At 49.6% G+C, this 19,101-nt stretch overlaps 1 protein-coding gene across 9 annotated transcripts in view; it reads right to left on the bottom strand.

The window, feature by feature from the left end:
* Tio (zinc finger domain-containing protein tiptop) overlaps positions 1-19,101 on the bottom strand; it is an 89,892-nt gene that overhangs the window by 21,561 nt on the left and 49,230 nt on the right. For 3 of the 9 annotated variants that reach the window (XM_072012030.1, XM_072012031.1, XM_072012029.1), the window contains one exon: positions 13,644-13,775. The exons of 2 other annotated variants lie outside the window; for them this stretch is intronic. In XM_072012030.1, the coding sequence (XP_071868131.1) occupies positions 13,644-13,710 (67 nt within the window). In that variant the 5' untranslated portion in view covers positions 13,711-13,775. Of the gene's footprint in view, positions 1-7,252; positions 7,984-13,643; positions 13,777-19,101 lie in introns of those variants that run through there. 4 more of the 9 variants (XM_072012035.1, XM_072012036.1, XM_072012033.1 and 1 more) reach the window with 4 other exon arrangements.

Genomic DNA, 19,101 nt, shown 5'->3' with positions numbered 1-19,101 from the left:
AAACACCTCCTACGTATCTATATGGCAAATATCTGTCAACGGTAGAGTGCAAGCTCTCTGTACAGCATTGTGCGTACGCGACAGGACAAGTTGATCAGAGGATTTCGTCTTGGTGTCGTTAGAACGGAAGAGCGAAAAAGGGTAAAAAGCGGAGGAGATGGGACGCGGGACAAGCAGTCAGTCCGAGTCCCTTCCACGAGACTTCCGAATATCGTCCCGGAGAGTGGTTTATTGGTTTTGTCTGGCGTGGATCTCCGGCGAATCCTCGAATCTCGTCGACGCAGAGAACGGTAACGGGATGCCGGAGCCTGCTATCCCTAGCGTAGGGTGCCGGGCACGATTAAAGGGGGTGACGATCCGTGACGTAGAGTTATTTCGGAGTGGTCTGGGACGGTGTGTCCTCCGCGGTGAAACGGCAGAGAATTCGTAGTAAACGTATGTAGCCACGACCTCCTTTCTTCACCAGCACGACCAAGAGAACGCGAAACGCGCATTCCTCGCGTGTCCCGCGCTGTCCATTTCGTCGACAGACCCCGAAAGTACACCGGACCGCGATGAAACTAACCTCGACCAACTGCTACGCTCGCTGCCCGCCTTTTTCGATATCCGTTTCTTCCGTTTTCGCGTCTTTCTCTCCGAATTTTCCACCATCCGAATCCCTACGAAGAGAGAACGTGGTTTTTCAACACGTACGCAGTATCTCTGGAGTGGCGTACACGCGTAACTACGATACCCGGGGTCGATTGAACGATCCAGATTGATACGTCGTCCGTCCAGATACGTCGAAAGTTGAACTCGGCTGTCCGAAGAAAGCTGAAGCATTCGACGGCACACATCCGCGCCGAAAGACCGTGGGGTGTGGTACACGAGGGACGAACGTTTCGTTGCAGCAAGAGAGCGACAGAGAGAGAGTGTGTGTGTGTGTGTGTGAGAGAGAGAGAGAGAGAGAGAGGAAGCTTTCGATCCTCTTTCCTTTGCCCCCTTTTCGCTCTGTCTCGTTCGTCGTAGGAAGGATCGTGTGCGTGCGAGCGAACAAGTGCATTCGACGGAAGAACGGAGAGGAAAAAGCCAGAGAGAAAGCGAAACAGAGTCGGTGAGAGATAGGGAATAGGATGGAGCGAGCAAGGGAGAGAGCAAACGCAAAGAGAGAACAAGGGGGATCTAAAGAGGGTGCGAGGGAGAGGGTAGCTGTTTCATCTGTCACCTGCAGACGCCGCCTTCCTTTCCGTCATCGTCCCTCTCAGCCGAGCGGCAACCACCCCCAGCGACCCCCTTTAATAATAACAACAATAGAGCCGGACTAGCAGCGGTCGGTCGACGCGGTGGCATGTGGACTGGGAAGTGGGGAAACAGGGGGTCGGAGGGCAAGGGCCAGGGGGCAGGAGGCAGCAGAGGGTTGCACGGGGAAGGAGCGGAGCGTCGGTGGGACGGTACGGGTCACAAGACGGCCGTGTCACGTCCGCTTCCAGCCTCGACCCTTCTCCTCGACAGGTCCACCCCGCGCGTCAACTTCACCCAGGGATGTAGTGGACCACCTTGAGTTTCGCCAGCGTCCGTACGTTCGATACCGTAGCGCGCGCAACCACGCGACCACTTTGTTCGTCGAGCTGCCGCTTTCACGTTCAGCACCGTCTCCGCGCTCATCGTCGGTCAACCTTCCAGCAGCTCGCGTTTCGCTCCAGCGTCAGAAAATTATTCGTGGAACGACCTACCGTACTCGTTCCATCGTTGCGACACGGCATCGTCGTCCGGCGTCGAACGTTCTTCGTACAGAGAAATATTCGTTCAAGCACCGAGAAACGAGATCCGGCCCTGACTACCGCACACAACCCTTTCCTACCCTCTCCCTTTCTCTCTTCCTCTTATTCCTTTTATCATCGTTCGTTCGTCCGTACGTCCAGGCCGGTGCGGACCGTCTCTCTCGCGACCCTTATTACGCGTCGCTGCTCGACTTCATCAGGGAAATGTCGCGGCGGTCTCTCGCGCGCGAGCATTAACTTACGCGCACAGCGACCGCCGGCCGCGTTCGTGCACGCTACGCGGCTATGCTAATGTCCAAAAACGACGCCGTGTGCGTGCATGCATCTGCAGTATTTCGCGATAATGGCCTCCATGCTGAATGGTGGGGATGAAACCCGCTCCGGGTTCGTACAACGTAATACACCGCAAAAATATAACGCCGAGCCTCCTTTTTTGCCTTTCGGCCTGCGTGTACGTTTCTTTCTCGTGGGCCGCCCCGCCTCTCATCTCCGCGAGTATATCCACGAACACGAAGCGGAACGCGAACGGGTCGGACGAATCGAAAATTCCAAGAGTCAACGGAGCGAAGAGGACGGTTAGCACGATGGTCGGTGAACGAGAGAACGACGGACGATACGGGACCAGAGAGTAGGGGAAAATTCAGATCGCGGACAATGAAATAACTCTTTCCGGAATATACTTTTTGCCGGGTACTCGGTGATTTCGCGCTGATTCGTGACCCACGGACGCGTCCAGAGCATTAATCGTTCGTAATTTCATTCGATTTAATTACCTGGCTGGCGCGCTCGAATCGAACGAGGCATTAAACCGTCCAAACCGAGTCGAATGTTTGCATTTTAATACGCGCCGCTGATGTTCTCCGTTCGCGTACACTTTTACGTTGCCTAATGATAGACGCGTAACGAGCGCGACGCTGCATCAATTAACGCCCGATAATTAGCAGTCGGGATACGCGGTTCGCGCGACCACCGCCTATCAGCATTTTTCCTCCGTTCGCCAGCCTCCATTCGAACGAACGTCCATCGCCGTTGGAAAACCGCGTCCGACCGAATCGCGCGATTTTTATCCGTACAAAGTAAAGATAAAACGGAACGAGAACGAGGCGCCGAGCAGCAAGGGCGCGACCAAGAGTGTGTCACAACCGCGTCCAAACCAGTTCAAGTTTTAGCCGATCGATAAGGTCGTACAAAACTGAAATAATTTGGTAAACGTATAGGCGCGTGCGTTTAACGTCATCCTGTGCCGGTTCGTTCCACGCCGCGCCTCATCGCAACGCGTCGTATCGCATCGCGTCGCATCGCATCGCATCGCATCGCATCGCATCGCATCGCATCGCGTCGCATCGCATCGCATCGCATCGCATCGCGTCGCGTCGCGTCGCGTCGCACGCATCCTTCCTCTGCCCGTTCTCATTTATTTTTGTCCCGACTTTTTTTCCCCTCGTTCGAAGGGTAATCCAATCGGGAACGATGATTGAATTATTAATTGAATGATGCGCGTGTACGAGGTCGCGCGCGCATTTTCGCGTGCACGTTCTCTCTCTGTCGTCGCGATCGAACGATTGTTCACCGCGAATCATTCGACGGATAGCGGCGTTTAACGTGGCTGAAAAAAATGTACGTTTAGCGATACGTCGAACGATCGATCGCGAAACGCCAACCATCGATCTCTGCGAAACGATTAACTCTACAGTGTTCGCGGTTGATGTGGTGGATGCGTGCGAAATGTATTTTCTTTCTTTTTTTATATATATATTTTTAATCCTGCTGCGATTCTTTTTAAACGATATAGTTTTCTATATCGTTTAAAATCACCCAGCTATATCATCCTGAAAGGAAGACTATCGATGTTTTGAGAAAATTTTCCTCCAACTAAGAAACTTTCTAAAGATAGAAAGATACGAGTCGATCCAGAACGACCTAGAGAACGCAGGAGGGTTAATCGTATCTATCGTAAAACTCGTCGATGAAGAGTATCGGTCAACTATGATGACATTTAAAATGTGAAATTTATAGTGCTATGTTTGACGGCTTGCCGGAATTTTTCACGAATATACTTCGCGTTTTTTCATCGTCATTTCGATCAATTTTGATATTCGTGTGATTATTTTGTCGTTGATTCCATACACGCTGTTTACGATCGTATAATTCTAATTTTGGAAATTTCCCATTTAATACGTTTGAAATGAATATCATAAAAATTGTTCTATAAATCGCAAAATTTCTATGTTTCAAACGTACTGCTATTATTTATCCGTGATAAACGTTACAGGATTTACAAATATTTTAACCCGACCAACGATGATTTCGATTAATCGGATTAATTTCACTGTATCCTTCTACAGTCACACGACTTCCGCGAGATTCGTAGCAATACGAGCATCTCGCTCAATTTTTTCCTGTTTCCTTTTCTCGATAAAATTAAAGAACAGCCGTCAGAAGCCGAGAGAAGAAGCTTTGGAAATTGGCGCGAAGGTGGGTGGAAACGCGAGAGAGCAGAAAAAGTAAGAGTCGACGTCGGGAAGAGGTGTACGGCCGCGAAAGGAGCTTTGTCTCGATCGTTGTCGGCCTTGAATAATCTCGTCCTCGGAAATTTGATCGACACCGGTCAAACGGGTCGACCGGACTTCAAATACGCAGGTACGAGATTCTTGGCTCTTGGCTCTTGCCTCTCTTCTCGTCTCTTTTCTTTATACCATCTCGCTTTTTCTTTCCCCTTCTCTCTCTCTCTCTCTTCCCCTTTCTCTTTCTCGATCACTCAACATTTACGCGAACGACGTCTCCGGGTCCGACTTCTTCCGTCTCTCGTTCCGTTGGAAACGAACACGTCGGTTAAGGAGGAGCGTGTCTGCTGAGGTCGTCCGAAGACGAGCACCCTGGAGAAGCAGAAGAACGACAGCATCGATCCTCCTCTTCCTGCAGGAGAGAAGCGAACACCGAACGAAACGAAAAGGCACAAGGCCGGAATAACTCGGAAAGTGTCGGAACGATAATCTGACGGCAGCAACGTGACGGACGGACGGGACGTCCACTTCGCGTCCATTTGCTTCTCCGTTCTCTCTGTCTCACTCTCTCTCTCTCTCTCTCTCTCTCTCTCTTTCTCCTCCTTTTCTCCTTCCTGCTCCGTCGAGCCCCTTTCTACAAGCGCGCGCGTCCTACAGCTTCCCGCAGATCTAGACAAGCGTTAAACGTCGATTAAACTTCGACGACGGACACCTATGTGCCTTTGAAACGCATCGCGCTCAACGTACGGAGCATCGTTTACCGATATTCGCCTCGCGAGAGATCGGCCACGATTGTGTAACGTTACTCGATTCGAAGATGCAAGAGTGCGCGAGATAAGCTCGTGTAACGTACACAGGTGTGCACGTACAGTGGTCCGCGAAAGTATTTGGCTGCGTTAATCAAGTTTAAAGAGAAATTCCGAAAATTAATTAAAAAAATTAATTAGAAATTCCGAGATACTCGTTACAGGTATACGTTCGCGTCCCTTCTTGTCTTTTCGTGTCTAAATTTGACAAATTAAGGTGAAAGCATTCGTTAAAAACGCTAAAACGATTTAACGGTATAAATAGATCGATATCTTTTTGCAGAAAATGTCCAGCTGGATCGTTGGAAGGTTACGGAAAATATGGCGTGGCATTTAAAAAACTAAGAGTCACCTCAGCATCCCAAAAAGTATAACGAATTAAAAAGTCACACTCTGTTTCGGCTGTTTCTTTTGCCGACTAACAGTGCCGTATATTTAATTAAACGATCGATTATCCATTGCGTTAATAAGCCTCGATATTCGGTAGAACGGTGGATACGAATTTCAGAATTTCTTACGAAATACGTATCTTTCGTTACATCGGCGATGAAATCTCTTGATGAAAATGAAAAAATATTTTATATAACGCATACGAGCTTATACAAGGCGTACAAACTTTCCACGGTAAGTTCTCGATACTTTCGTGAACCAGCAACGGGCCGTGATTTTATTAATACGTTTGATAATAATAAAAAGATAAATAAACGGACGAATTAAAAAGACATATCGATGGAAAGGTATGCATAGACACAAAGTTTGGCGAGCCACCGAGAATCACATGGAACGTAAAGTACGTAGGTGATGTGTGGCGAACCACGTCGCGGACGAAACACGGGACAGGACAGATCGGGATAGGACGGGGCGGAGCGGGATCGAGCCGAGAAACCCAAGCGGGGTCCAGTGGTCTTGTTTCCGAATATTAATTCCAGTCCCGTCATCTCGAGTCGTCGTCCGAGTGTGCGGGACGAGACGAAAGCCAGGTGCATCGAGACGGATCGAGGTCGTCACGACGGGGATATTAATTGCGATGCGTCGCCTACGAGAGAGAGGCGAAAGCGAGGTCTCTTCGATGGCTTCTTCTTATTCCTACGACGCGATGTCGCGGCGATTGATTCCGACAAGCATAACCGGACAGCGTGTAATCGGAATAATTGACGTCGATGGAAGCGCGTCGAACGGAAAACGATCGCGTACCGATTCGCCGTGAGTCGCGAATCGTTGCTATCTGGTCGACGGAGGTGAATGTAAGAGCGAAGCCGGAAAAGTAGAGGCACCAGAAGCAGCTGGATACTTTTGACGCGAAGCTCGAAAAGCCTATTGTGCGTTCGTTTGAAAGGCACGGTTGGGATCGGTGGCCGCGATACCATCTAGCGAGATCGAGCGTCGTCCGCGGCCACGATCGCGGCGAATTAAGAACGACCGGAGGCTACCGCGCCGCCCGCTGGCAGGTGCTTGTGGACCGTATTATTCGCCGCCTGCTTATCGTTCGCCCTCGCATAAATTCAAGCGAAAGAACACGCGACTTCGCGGCGAGAATCGCGATCCACGAGTCGCGACCGTGTTCCTGCCGCTCGTTCCGCGAATCTCCCTCGACGTTTCGTCCAACGCCTCGTTTCAGTCGTTTTGTACTTTCACTCGACGTCCGCGCGAATTTTTCTTCGCTCGCCGAACGATACTCTGGCCATACTCCTTCTGTCACGGTTGCCTCAACAGTTCCGTCTGTTCAATCTTTTCTTCTGTTTTTTCTTTTTTCTTTTTTTTTTTCGTGTATTATTATGTATATTTTTAAGAGCGATAGTCGCAGGAATGAAAATTGGTGGGAACGCGCGTTCGTTGTTACATTCTCTTACTCGTCTGATACAAATTTCGTGAAACATAGTGAGGTCTGTCGTAATTTCTGTTGGAAAAACTCGATAGGTTTGGCTAGGATAGTTGCGCGATTATTACTCGAAGATAGAAAAATTGTATTTTTCATATTGATGTAAGTTAAGACTTGGAGAATCTGGATTTAGCTGCGTATTACAAATGTTAAACGTACGTTGCACGTAATTTCACGATCGATCAATCGATTAATTTATTGTCTGCCGTGACACGTCGTTATGACTCGACGGAATATAAGGAACTCTTTGTATCATTAATCGCAGAACAGTATTTTATGATAACTAGCAATGAACTGACTTACATCATTATGATTCTTAACCATCCAACCGAAGGTACGTCGATCACGGTTTGCAGATAAGGTCGAGGCCCACTCCATGGAAGCAGATCCAAATCTTGGTGAGAACAACTGTGCGCCCACTGTGAGAAGGGTGAAAACGCGTCTATTAAACCGAACACTAGCGTACTTCTCGTCCGTTCACGTCATGCAAACATCGACTCGTCGATCCTCGGCGAATCACGAAGCCAGTCGGGTCGCTTTCGCGATATCGCTTACCCGGTTTTGCCCGGTCCTCCTACGGTCGTCGACGGAAATAGACGATACGCGTGGCAATAAATATCTCCGTATTATAATTAAGCCGCATCCAAGAACCGTGGCATAGGCGTTATGTACGAGAGACACGCAGATAGATGGACGACCGAATGTACGCGGCGCATCACGGTGTTCGTCGCGAGCTCGACGAACGTGTGAGAGGATCGACGGTGTGAAGGAGGCAACAGGAAGGAGGCGAGGAGGAGGATCGGTGAGACGCGACGAAGACGAAAAGTCAGAGAGCCCGAAGAGTCGAAGAACGAGGAGAGACAGGCAACTTCTTTGGACGCGATCTCGGGAACGAAGGCGCGCTTAGCAACCGTAACTCGTCGTAGTTATCGGTAGTGGACAGTTATATCGACGCGGTTGGTTGGAAGCGTACGCGCGGATGGCGTTTCAGTGGCGCGCGGCATCGCATCGGCGAGCTACGAGCGAGGAACGAGCACGGCCTTGTCAGCCCGTCCGGCACGTCCGTCTGTTGCTCCTTGAGTGGCAGCGATTCATTCCGCTCTCCTTACACTCCCGTGTACCGCTCGCTCCTACCGCTTCTTCGAGCCAAACCAACCAACAACACATCGATGCACCAACGCGTCTCGCGCCGACTCCACTTGGCCGCGTCAACGTTTTACTCTCGCTCGATTTTACGTTGCACCGGTGCTACACTGTATGCAAGTAAGTAAGTAAGTACACCGGATTCTCGTCTTTTTCTTTTTCTTTTCCTTTTCTCTCTCCATTTCCTTTTTCCGTTACGGAACGATCTCTGTCTACGATCGAACTTTCGTTGAACCGGTATTAGGTAGACGGAATGCGCTCACAGTTCGAAACGGTTTTAATCGTCGAGAAACCCGTTCTCCGTTGCTGATTAATTTTCAACCTGGACATTTTGCCAGATACGACGAGGCGTAATTGAAAAAGAAGAAAAATGCCGATTCTTATGTCGCGGTATAAATTGCCGATTAATCAACGTCCCGCGGTGGCGTATATGCAAACGCACAAGCTAGAAAACGAGATTATTAATCGATTGGTAAACGTGAGATCGCGATCCAGATAATCGAGCGCGCGGATCGTCACGGCAAGGTACAAGGCCATCCAGTTCCTCCAACGCGTGGTCTAATTATGTATTTGTCTACGATATTCCACGTCGTCTTTGTTATTCTTGACGCGATCGTAATCGCGTTCTGGACTCGGTGGTCGTCGCCGGCAAGCCCGGAAGGATGAATTCAACCGCGGTCGACGATGTCAGCCCTCGCAGGTCTTCGTATAGTCGCGCTCGTACTTTGCTCCCCAGTCGCGACGCCACGGTTCCCAAGCGTACAGTTTGGCCAGCAGCCGTAGCCGCACAGCCGCAGCCGACTAATATCTCGTTCTTTTGTTGCGTTTCGCGACAATTCGCCTGCCTACGCTCGCAACGAATTTCAGGCTGATTATTCGGGGCGGTGGAGTGACGTCGGTTCGCTGGATTAAAATGCTGCTAGTAGGACTACCCGCGGAAATGCGAAGGGAGAAACTGTCGAGAGGGAGGGAATATACGGCGCGCTACCCTCGGGGAGTACAGTTGCTTCTTCCGCCCTTCCTTCCGCCAGTCGTCCGCCCTGTTTCCTCTTTTCCCAGTTTTATAATCGAAGACGACGTATCGAAGGCGCGTCGATTCGGATCAATTAGACGCGACACGAGCGAACGACACCCGCGGCGAGAGCAACGCACACGTAGCAAGTGCCAGGGCTGTGTTGCGCAATTGAACTAATATTATTAGCGAAATTTTACGTGTCGCTGGTCGAAGAGAATTAAGTGCTTTTACAAAAGCAACTGCTGCTCCGATTTCGCAACTTTATCGTTTCATTAAACGCAGTTACTTCGTGATATAATTACAGAAACACTTACGGCGATTACGTAACACGATGAACGTATCGTGGAAACAGTTTCAAACGTGTCGACTGAAAATTAACGACGGTATCTCTTTTTATTTTCCCGAAAGAATAAAAGAAAAGGAAAATTCGATTGTTGCAGAACGAGAGATCACGCGATCTTTTACTCGACTGCCTCGAGCTGCAACTTAACGCGGTCGAGTCTCTTTCAGGGGTAACCGGAGTTCGGAAAAAGAAAACCAAGGTAAGCATATTATGTAGATTCGTAGAAAGATGCGTATTTATTCGTCAAAGTTCTATCATGATAAACCGATGGTAGAAAGTTGCTGGGGGGTGGACTCTCCAACTTCCTGATTTGCATTTTCTCGAGATGGACGGGTGGAGAGACCGTGTAATCGAAGGAACGCGAATAACCGATTAACGATTCGCGGCTAATAAAATAATAAAGAAGCCTGCGTTTCATGAAAGGGAAAAAGAAAAGATACTCTGATTCGAAAAAGTTCCGCGTCGTTGAGTTTTCCTTGCTTATAGACGATTGTCGATTCCCTGGACTATTTCTGATGACTCGATGACTTTATGATCGTACTGTTGCGCTGCAACAACGATTTTTATTTTCAACTGTTCTAAAATTGTTGTTCCTCGATTTGATAACATTATCGATTGGCAAAATATTGTGGAAAAAAGTTCGAATGTCAACGTATCCGATGCAAAGAAGCAAGGAAATGGAAATCGCGCGGTGTGTTTCTCTGGTAAAACGTACGAGGAAGCTCGTTCGTCTGCAACGTGTTTAATTGTTGCGTCACGTAACGGAAATCGCGACGATCGAGTGGGCATGTGATTTCTGATGCATAAAAGGAATGTTAAATCTGTTCGTAGATGGGAACCAGCGTCGACGGTGCAGAGTGTCTCGCTAGAGGGAATACAGTTTCGGAAGCTAAAGAACGACGATAGCTCGTGAAAGACGAAGAAGGGCTGAGAGTCGGTCGTTAGCGCGTTTTACGGCGGCATTAAGCTTCTCTTAAACGACGCACGCAAAGTGCTCCTTTCCACACCCCCTGGCGGTCCTTTCTCGTTCTACCGCCGCCCGTTCGTCTCTATCTACCTCGTCGATGCGCTAACCGTTTCGGTTCACCGCCACCCACCTACGGCTACCGGAGAGGTGTTTGCTATCGCGCGAAGATCGTCCCCGAGTCGTTCCGCTCGATTTTCTCTTTACTTTCGTCGCTACTTTTCCTTTGCTTTGCACGCGTTCGCTTTAGAAAACGGTGCTCGTAAAGCGCGAAATCGTAAAGGGAATCGCGAAGAAGCTTGAAAACCGCGAGTGAGCGAGGAAAATGGGGAGGAAAAAGCGAGGGAGGAAGAACCGACGAAAGAGGAGAATGCAAAAGTAGAACGGAGAGAAAAAAAGGATTGGAAAGGGAACCGAGGCAAAACGATAATCCTGAGGAAAAGTCGAAGAAATAAGAACAGCGTGTTTCTTCCTCCTGCGTCTTATCTTTTATCTATTTATTTATTTAACCGACGTAGGTTCCTCGGTATTACCCACACGGTGAGTGCTTCAAAACGAAATAAAACAAGAGAAGAGCGAACAATAATTTCAAGCTACGATTTTTATAATTTCGTCCGAGATACTATGAATACTGTAAGGGAGGTTACGCCTCCGTGAATGCAATCGACGATAACGTTGCTCGCAGTTGTTCGCAGTCGAACGTAATCTATCGATCGACGATCGAAGTTATCCGAACTAGTTTGGTGCATACAGCGATACGAAGAAGTTGTCTTCTTTTAACGACTATCGTAGGAGTACATAATTTAAAAAGTTGGAGAATTTCTGCACAACTAACTGATAGAAATTTTGATGTACGCTTTTATGTAGCGATAGGTTTATCCCATAAGTAAACGTACAATATATAAAATATCGAAGGGAAAGGTCGAGATCGTATGGAGAAAGAAGGAAGGAAAGTAGGGAAGAAAAAGAGGCGTGAAAAAGGAAGGAAGCGACGAAAGGAGACACTGGTGAGGAAGTAACCAAGAGATCGTATAGAATTGGACTGGCGACGAACAAAGTGCGGGATTGAACGTATCCGCGACAGAGATCAGACGTCGACTGGTGGGCGTGTATAGATACATATAACGCGGGCAGGTAGACAGGTAGGTACGCGTGCGGCCGTAGAAGAGGACGGGGATGGATACGGGGACGGGATTGGAACGGGAGAGAGGTGGAGAAAGAGAGCAGGGGCGAAGGGTGAAAGAGGCAGCGGGTGCAGGAGGAAAGGAGGGAAAAGGTGGAAGAGGGAACGGAGAACGCGGAGGGCACATAAGTCCGGCGCTGACATCGGTGCAACCCTCGCGTCGGACTCGAGTATCGACAGATATTTAAATGAATATTCCTCCGCTGTTAGGGATCCGCTCTTTGAAATCAAAGCAGAAGGTACAACGGTTCATTTAGACGTCCGCCGATATCCCGCGCCAGCCGGACCGTGGATACAGGATTTCGCTTGTCACGTCATTCGAGGGTTATCGCCGAGACCGGCACGATTCCCTGCTAGAGGCTATTGGAGAGAGGAGTCGCGTGTCCCTCGACGACCCCGTTTGTCCGGCACACGCACGCGGACTTGTACTTTATTCGCGTCGGTTATCCGCTTTCGAGCGACGCGATCGTTCGATATCTCTGCCCTGTCTCGAGCGTCATCCAAGGTTCTAGAACGCGCGCGCCATCGAACCTCTTCTTGCACGTACTAGCTTTCGTCGCAATCTTCTGTGTTCGGGGCACGAGACCCGTCTGCCCTCTTTTCCTGCCACCTGTTCCGTATGCGAATTAATACGGTGTCCCAGGTTGAAGTGAGAAAGGGCGAAGAATATACGCGGCAGTGGTCGCTTCAGCGTCCACAATGCGACACCATATCTGTACGTTTATCCGATCAGGTCGCTTCTGTTGCGTTTATAAAAACTCGACTGCGTAAATATCTACGATCGAATAATTAGCGTGTATCTATATTTTCGGATTAATCAGCCAGATAATCGCATCGAGAGCCCCGTGAAAGCCCAACCTATCACGACGTCTTACTAATTTCGTTTCCTCGACCGTTTTTCGTATCGATCCTCGTGATCGAAGATCGTAACCGAACATCGACCATCCCAGTCATCCATCCATCGACGTCGTAGATCTCAAGCGGCGACTTCCGTTCTCGACGAAGCGAAAGCACCGATACAGACGCCTGCGTCTGACCGCGTTGTCGCGCTCGGGCCCGGTTATCGCGCGAGGTTCGAACGAACGTGGATACGCGTTATCGCGTCGAACGGACAGCGATTTCCCATCAAAACGTTTCGTTGGATAGCTATGTGCGTTCGAGGTATCGTAGATCAGCGGCAAGAACGCGCGCCGCGTTTACGTTGGGAACGAAAGGCGAGTCTCGTTCCAGGACTATCGTCGTCTCATTGGTTTGCGTTCCGTGGACCGATTCTCGATAGAAACGAGCGACGGGGATCTTCCGTTTCTTGCGACGATTGCGCGCAGCGCAACCGGCAATAAATCTCTCCGGGCATTTCTAATTTCTCCACCGAAATGCACGCACGGACGTAGAACGCACACGCTCTGTGCGACAACGCCGCGAACTACCATTTCGACAGTTCTTTTTCTCGACGTCGACTCGTCCGAATAACGAAACACGCTCGACTCGGTTTCTACGCGATAACGGCGTACGATACGTATTTTTTTAACCTGTTAACCGGATTCTGCTGTGATCAGGGAATCAAGAGTCGATAAAACAAGTAGAAGATCTTGAAAAGCATAATTTATTTCCAGTAAAAATGGAGCAAGGACGGCGATTTAACTCGTGTTTTCCGGTTAACAAGTTAACAACGACCTGCCGTAACTTATGAACCAACCATCAATGGCAGCGAGAGGAAGAGCAAAGAAGTGGAAATCATTTAGCCGTAGCCGATGGACAGTTTCACACGCTATGCAGTTAGACGTGGATATAGCGAAAGAAGGACGCATGCAAGTAGATACGTACTCGTTAACGCGTTTGCATTGTCTTTATACCGATCGAAGGTCAGCGATACGGACGTTCGACTGTCAATCTAGCAAACAAAGATGGAAAGCATAGAAGTAACATGGAAACGCGCGAGAAGCGCGTACAATTACTACGGAAAAATAAAAATGCGTGCAAACGGGAATGCGTGTGCGTGCTCGTGCGTACTGCGCTACGTGCGTTTGCGTGGGTTAAGATATTTACCGGTAAGATTATCGCCGCGTTGCTGCGGCCACCGAAAAGAAGGCCTCGGCTGCTGCTTGCTGCGCATGTCTCCCGTCCGGTGCGACGGCTGCGGGCCGCTCGCTTTTCAAACGATCGGAGACCACTACTTACCTGAAAGAGAAAAAGTCAGAATGGTCACAAAAATTCGTTGGTCGACGAAACTACGATTAACGCGAGCCCAGATACAAGAAAAGAATTTTCCACCCTCTTTGGCTGTGTTTTTCCGAACGATGGGCGAAACGACCGAATCGCGTCCCCCGCGCAGCCACAACCAATTCCCGACCCTTCTCTTATCCACCCGTTACCAGCCATCCTAACCGGCCGTATATCTTTCCACCGTACGCCCTCGAAAGCGGCCGCCTTTGTTTCAGATATTTATGAGGCGTTTTAATTCGCGCGCCGCGCCACGCCGCGTCACCCGCCGTCGCCCGACCTCGGTACTCGTCGGCCGTCGTCGCCGCTACTCGACTCTGCTCGTTCGTACTCGACCGTATTCGGCAGCGCGTCGTGACCGACCAAACGACTAGCGCGGCAAGGGGATGGCCGCGTTAAACCGCTACCATCGGGGGATGAGGAGGCATAATAGGCATAAGGGTGCTCCGATAAAGCGGCAACCGAGCTCTCTTCCCTTCACGCACCCCTCGTATCCCTCTCCGCCGCCCACACCACCCTCTTTCCAGACGCAGGCCATAAGCGCGAACAAACTCTCGCTCGTATATCTCGGCTGAATGGTTTGCTCGTCGTGCGGCGCGGCGCGACGGCTTCTCGGCGTATCGCCGGGCTACCATCGCGTTCCCTTTCGTTTCTCTTGGTCTCTCTCTCTTTCTTTCTCCCTCTCTTACTCTCTATTTTTTCTTCTCTCGTCGCATTTCTCGTTCGTCGCGAACCACCGCGAATAACCGTCGAGCTTCTCGAATCGAACCGAACCCGGATCGAAACGCGTTTCTCGTCGCGTCGAATTTCAAACGTACGATATCTGTCTACGTATTCGTTGGTTCCGAATCGTTGATCGTTAATCGATAAAAAGGAGAGACGAAAGGAGAGAGTCTTTGTCTGTTTTTCCGTGTCGCGACGTTCTAGAGAGAAACGGTCGCGAACTCGCAGCTACTCCTCTTTACGTCGTAGTCTGTTGCCGAGTTTAACGGCAACAGTACGTCACCCTGTCAGCCCCTTTGCCCCTCCTTGTCCCACGCTTTCCCTCTCTCGCTTTCCTGTTTCTCTCGGCCGTAACAGGGATCTCCGATGCTCTTTCGTTCAACCTTACTCCGTTTCTCTCTCCCTCCCTGCCTGCCTCCCTCCATCCTTTCGTCCTCGTCCCTCTTATTCTTCGTTGTGCCGCGTCCGCGCGCCGTCCTCGTCGCGCTTTTCTTAACAGCCTTCACTCTCTAAAAGCCTGAGCGTGATCTATGGCAGGACGTTGCGTCACACGGGGAACAGATGCAGTGCTCGTATATTACTCGGCCATATCTAGCGGGCAAACGGAGAGAGAGAGAGAGAGAGAGAGGAGAAAGGCGTTTCGAACAGGGGTGCCAGAGGGACGGTATCGCGTTCGACGAAGATCGTTCGACGCCACGTATAGATCGCGATTAATATTCCGATAGCTTTTTTTCCGCTCGATTTCTAACCGAGTCGAACGACGAAGACAAATTCGGGAAGAAAAAGCGAAAGAGAAAAGAAGAAAACGCGTGAGCAGTTGAAGAATATGGAAACAAATAAGTAAAACTAGAAGGAATCGTGCAAAAATCGAAGTGGATTCGTAAAAAAGCGTGATAAGGTGGAGAAGGATCGGAACGCGTGGAGAAGAGGAAACGCGCGTTCGTGAAAATGCTAGCCAGCTGTCTGCGCGTACAGACAGGAGGGAAAGCGGAAGGGAGAGAGTTGGGTGGGAGGCTCGAAAACGCGCGTCGGCAGGGTAGACACTTGGAGAATCCCATAAATCAGGTCAGGGTTGGCGACGGGGGTGGCTGCGCGGCGGTAGTTACAGAAGGGTGGCCAAGGGAGCGGAGAGGAGCTAAGGGAGCTCGCTGCGACTCCGAGAGAGCCGTTAGGTAAAGGTCGACGCACAACAAACCCACGCCGAGGGCGATGAAACGTGGCGCGCATGCTCGTAAAACGTTTGGCGCCAATTCCATTCGACAAGACGGATCGGTGCGTCTTTGAAAGAACCAGCGTTACTCATCCGACTCGATTTTTAGATGCGCAGTCACTTTCGTCATCAGCGAGATACACGCGCGTTTCAAAAATTCGTTGCGTTAGCCTTCCCCTATCGCCTTGTCTTCTATGTCAAAGTTTACAGGTTTATCGTTATTTCCTGTTTAAATAAATAAATAAATAAATAAATACAGAAACGGGGACGCGATTATGTACACATGCTAACGCATCATCGAATCGAATCGAGTCGATCTCTTTTCCGCATCCTTTCGCAACTTCCCACGTTTGGTGTTTGCAATTATTCGAATTATTTATAACGTGACACGTTTCTATATTTAACGACATATTCCCGTTTTGTTTCACTCGCAACATAACCTCCGGAACTTTATAACTTTGTAACTTTGTAACTCCTACATTTAGTTTCCCCTGTTGTGTTACAGGGCTAACGTTCGTTAGTAAATAATAATGACAATTAAACTTATGCGAATAAAATTATGTGAGGAGATCAAGGAGGGTTTTCAACGATGCTGGAAATGAAAAATGAACGTTTCGAGTGTTTTGTCTAAAAGTTAATCGGCAAAATTTGGTTATATCTTATAGGCAAGAACGAATAAGAACGAAATTCTTTTCACTGCTTTCAGGTGCATAATCAATTCCTGTTTGCTATTGTAAGAAGCTCGATATATTTCCTTAAGTTAATCAAACGCACGATATTTTTAAAAGTTGAGGTACGCGATTAAATTCGAACGCACAAAAGATACCGCTATGATTCCTAACATCTTCTTAGAGGCTTCCTACGAGACGTGTTCAAATACATTCACGAGTATCGCATAAACGTACAAGAGCATCTAATAAATTATTCCTAAGTCCCTACACACAACAGTTACTTCGTCGCTCCTTCTTCGATAACACTTCGTGACCACTGTAATAACGCGGAAGGCAAAGATCGCTTTTCTCCATCAATCCCAACCATCGTTCTTCTCGATATACGATCGTTTGGAGAACTATCCACTGACCAACGCGTATAATACGAAAGTCGTAATAGATACGTATTACACACACACAAACGCGCGCACGGATTTCTGATGCAACGAACGTTTGACATACTGCCGTGTCATCGATTCGTCCTTTTGACGAAATGAACGTGGAATTCGAAAAGTAGCGGGTACGATACTCGCGGTCGATACTCGCGAGGTTGCGGAGAAACGCAAGGGATGGGCGAATGGCAAAGAAGAGACAGGAAAAGAGGGCGACGTTGAAGAAGCTTCGGAGGGACCCCAGATGGAATCGGTGCAGTTTGGAATATTGGAAAACGTCGAAACGTGCGAGAAATCGAAGCGGAGGGGTGAGAAGGGGAAGTGGAGGCGGCAGAGTGCGAGCAGGCCACTATTTATGACGCGTACGTGAATTCTTGGAACAGCGGGGATACCGCGTGTTCGTGTCACGGCGTCGTCGAAGAAAGAGAGCGACGGAGGTTCACCGGGGAGGGACTCGACTCGGTGAAAAAGGGGCGACCAGCCCGCAGCTCCGTTGTACCGTAAAAGAGCAAAGCTGAAGGAAGGCGCTCGACGAAGCGTATTCGTAGATTGGTCGTCGACGAATCTCGAGAAACGGACGTGTCCGACGTGGAAACGTCCGTCGTTCGCCAACTATAAAGGTATCGGAAGAGATAGAAGAGGCCGAGGCACGAGACAGGAGACAGGAGAGAAAAAAGCGAGGCTTCGATTGATTCATTGGACGCGCGTGCCTGGTTTCAAATCACCAGAATAGAATCCGTTGCCTTTGGAATGCCAGGCTCACGGCTAATCCATCGAGCGTCTTTATTGCTCTGCGACATTTATAAAACGCCGGAGAGACGAGGGCTCCCTGCGATCGCGCCCATTCGTCACCGATTATAAATCGTCAAGACACCCCTTTTTGTCGCTCCGTGTCGTCTATCCTTCTCGCGCCGAGCGTTCGCCGTTGTTTCGCTCGGACGGTCGGTTCGGTCACGGTTTTCGTAATTTTTGCGTCGACCGCGGCGATCGCTTTCCAAAAATACGCAAGCCACATAAGAATCGAGGAAAAATAACATTCTTTGCAGCCTCTCCGCGAAGCAACTTACGACCGACGGATTCGTAAATTTCGAAAATACGAAAGGAAGGTGGTTTCCGGATAAGAGAAAAAGGGTGTGCCTGTTTTTTGTCGAGCTAAGGAAACCCTGGATCTTACGGCGGGCGATACGGTGTTTCAACGTAGCTACGAACAGAGAAGCAAGATGTATTTGTAACGAACGAGGACAGGTATGTTGTGTAGGTCTAGGCGGTCGAAGAGTAACGGAAGTAACCGTGAAAGCTTGATACGCCGCACCCCGTGTACCTCCCCTACGAGCGTATAGCGAAGATAAGGCTCGCTCGTTGCGTCGAAGCGTCCCTGAGCGACCGTCCTGGAACGTCGTGAACGTCTCGAAACGTATACCGATGCTTCGACCCGAGTCCCGTCCCCTATTCTTCCTTACGACCACCGATCTCGTTCTCCGGAGCATCGTCGACTCGCTGGCGTAATATCGTGCCTGCTCCTCTTGCCGCCGTTATGCCGAGTTTAGTTCGTCCATAGACGAACGGAAGCGAGAGCACGAGAGAGAAGGCAACGCACTCGTGAAATCCTGCCGTCTTCTTCGCTCTTACTCGTCGTATTGCCTTCTTACCAAACGAAAGAGAAGAGCGCAGAGGTATCGAGGATAACGTTCGCCAAGGAAAATAGAAACGTCGGTATATAGCCGTGGTCGGAAGCCCGTTTAATACTCGTCTCGATGGGCTAGGGTTTTCAGTAATTGGCAAGTTAAACAGCTCCCCGGTATGCACCTCTCTCTCTCTCTCTCTCTCTCTCTTTTTGTCGCGACTTCTTCTCTTTGTTCTTACCCTTTTCTCCACGCTTGCCTCGCCTTTGCGAACGGCGGAACGCACTCTGCTCGGGCAACGCTCCCCGATACGCTGGAATTTTCTTATCGCCGAAATACTGTAATCCCTACGCGGGGAATAAGATGCTTTAATTAGGCGGAGTCGGGCCGCGATCGATTTCGAGAAACTCGCTTCGAAAGAGTCGAAAATGGCCGGGCGAAACGAGCGAGAACTTTGCTCCGAGGAAATCGAAAATGATGGTAGAGCAAAAGGTGCGTTTCAAGTGGAAACGATGCAAGATAAAAAATAACGATACATCCTAATAAAGTACTTGCAGCTTGTCCGCTTGATGATTACCGATTGGCTGCGCGCTGTACGCGTGTCCCATTAGGTGAACCGAACCCGCT

Source organism: Bombus fervidus, chromosome 10, assembly GCF_041682495.2.
Source record: "Bombus fervidus isolate BK054 chromosome 10, iyBomFerv1, whole genome shotgun sequence".
NCBI lineage: Eukaryota > Metazoa > Arthropoda > Insecta > Hymenoptera > Apidae > Bombus > Bombus fervidus.
Note: the sequence above shows the minus strand (reverse complement) of the source record. Positions and strands in the feature narration are given on the sequence as shown.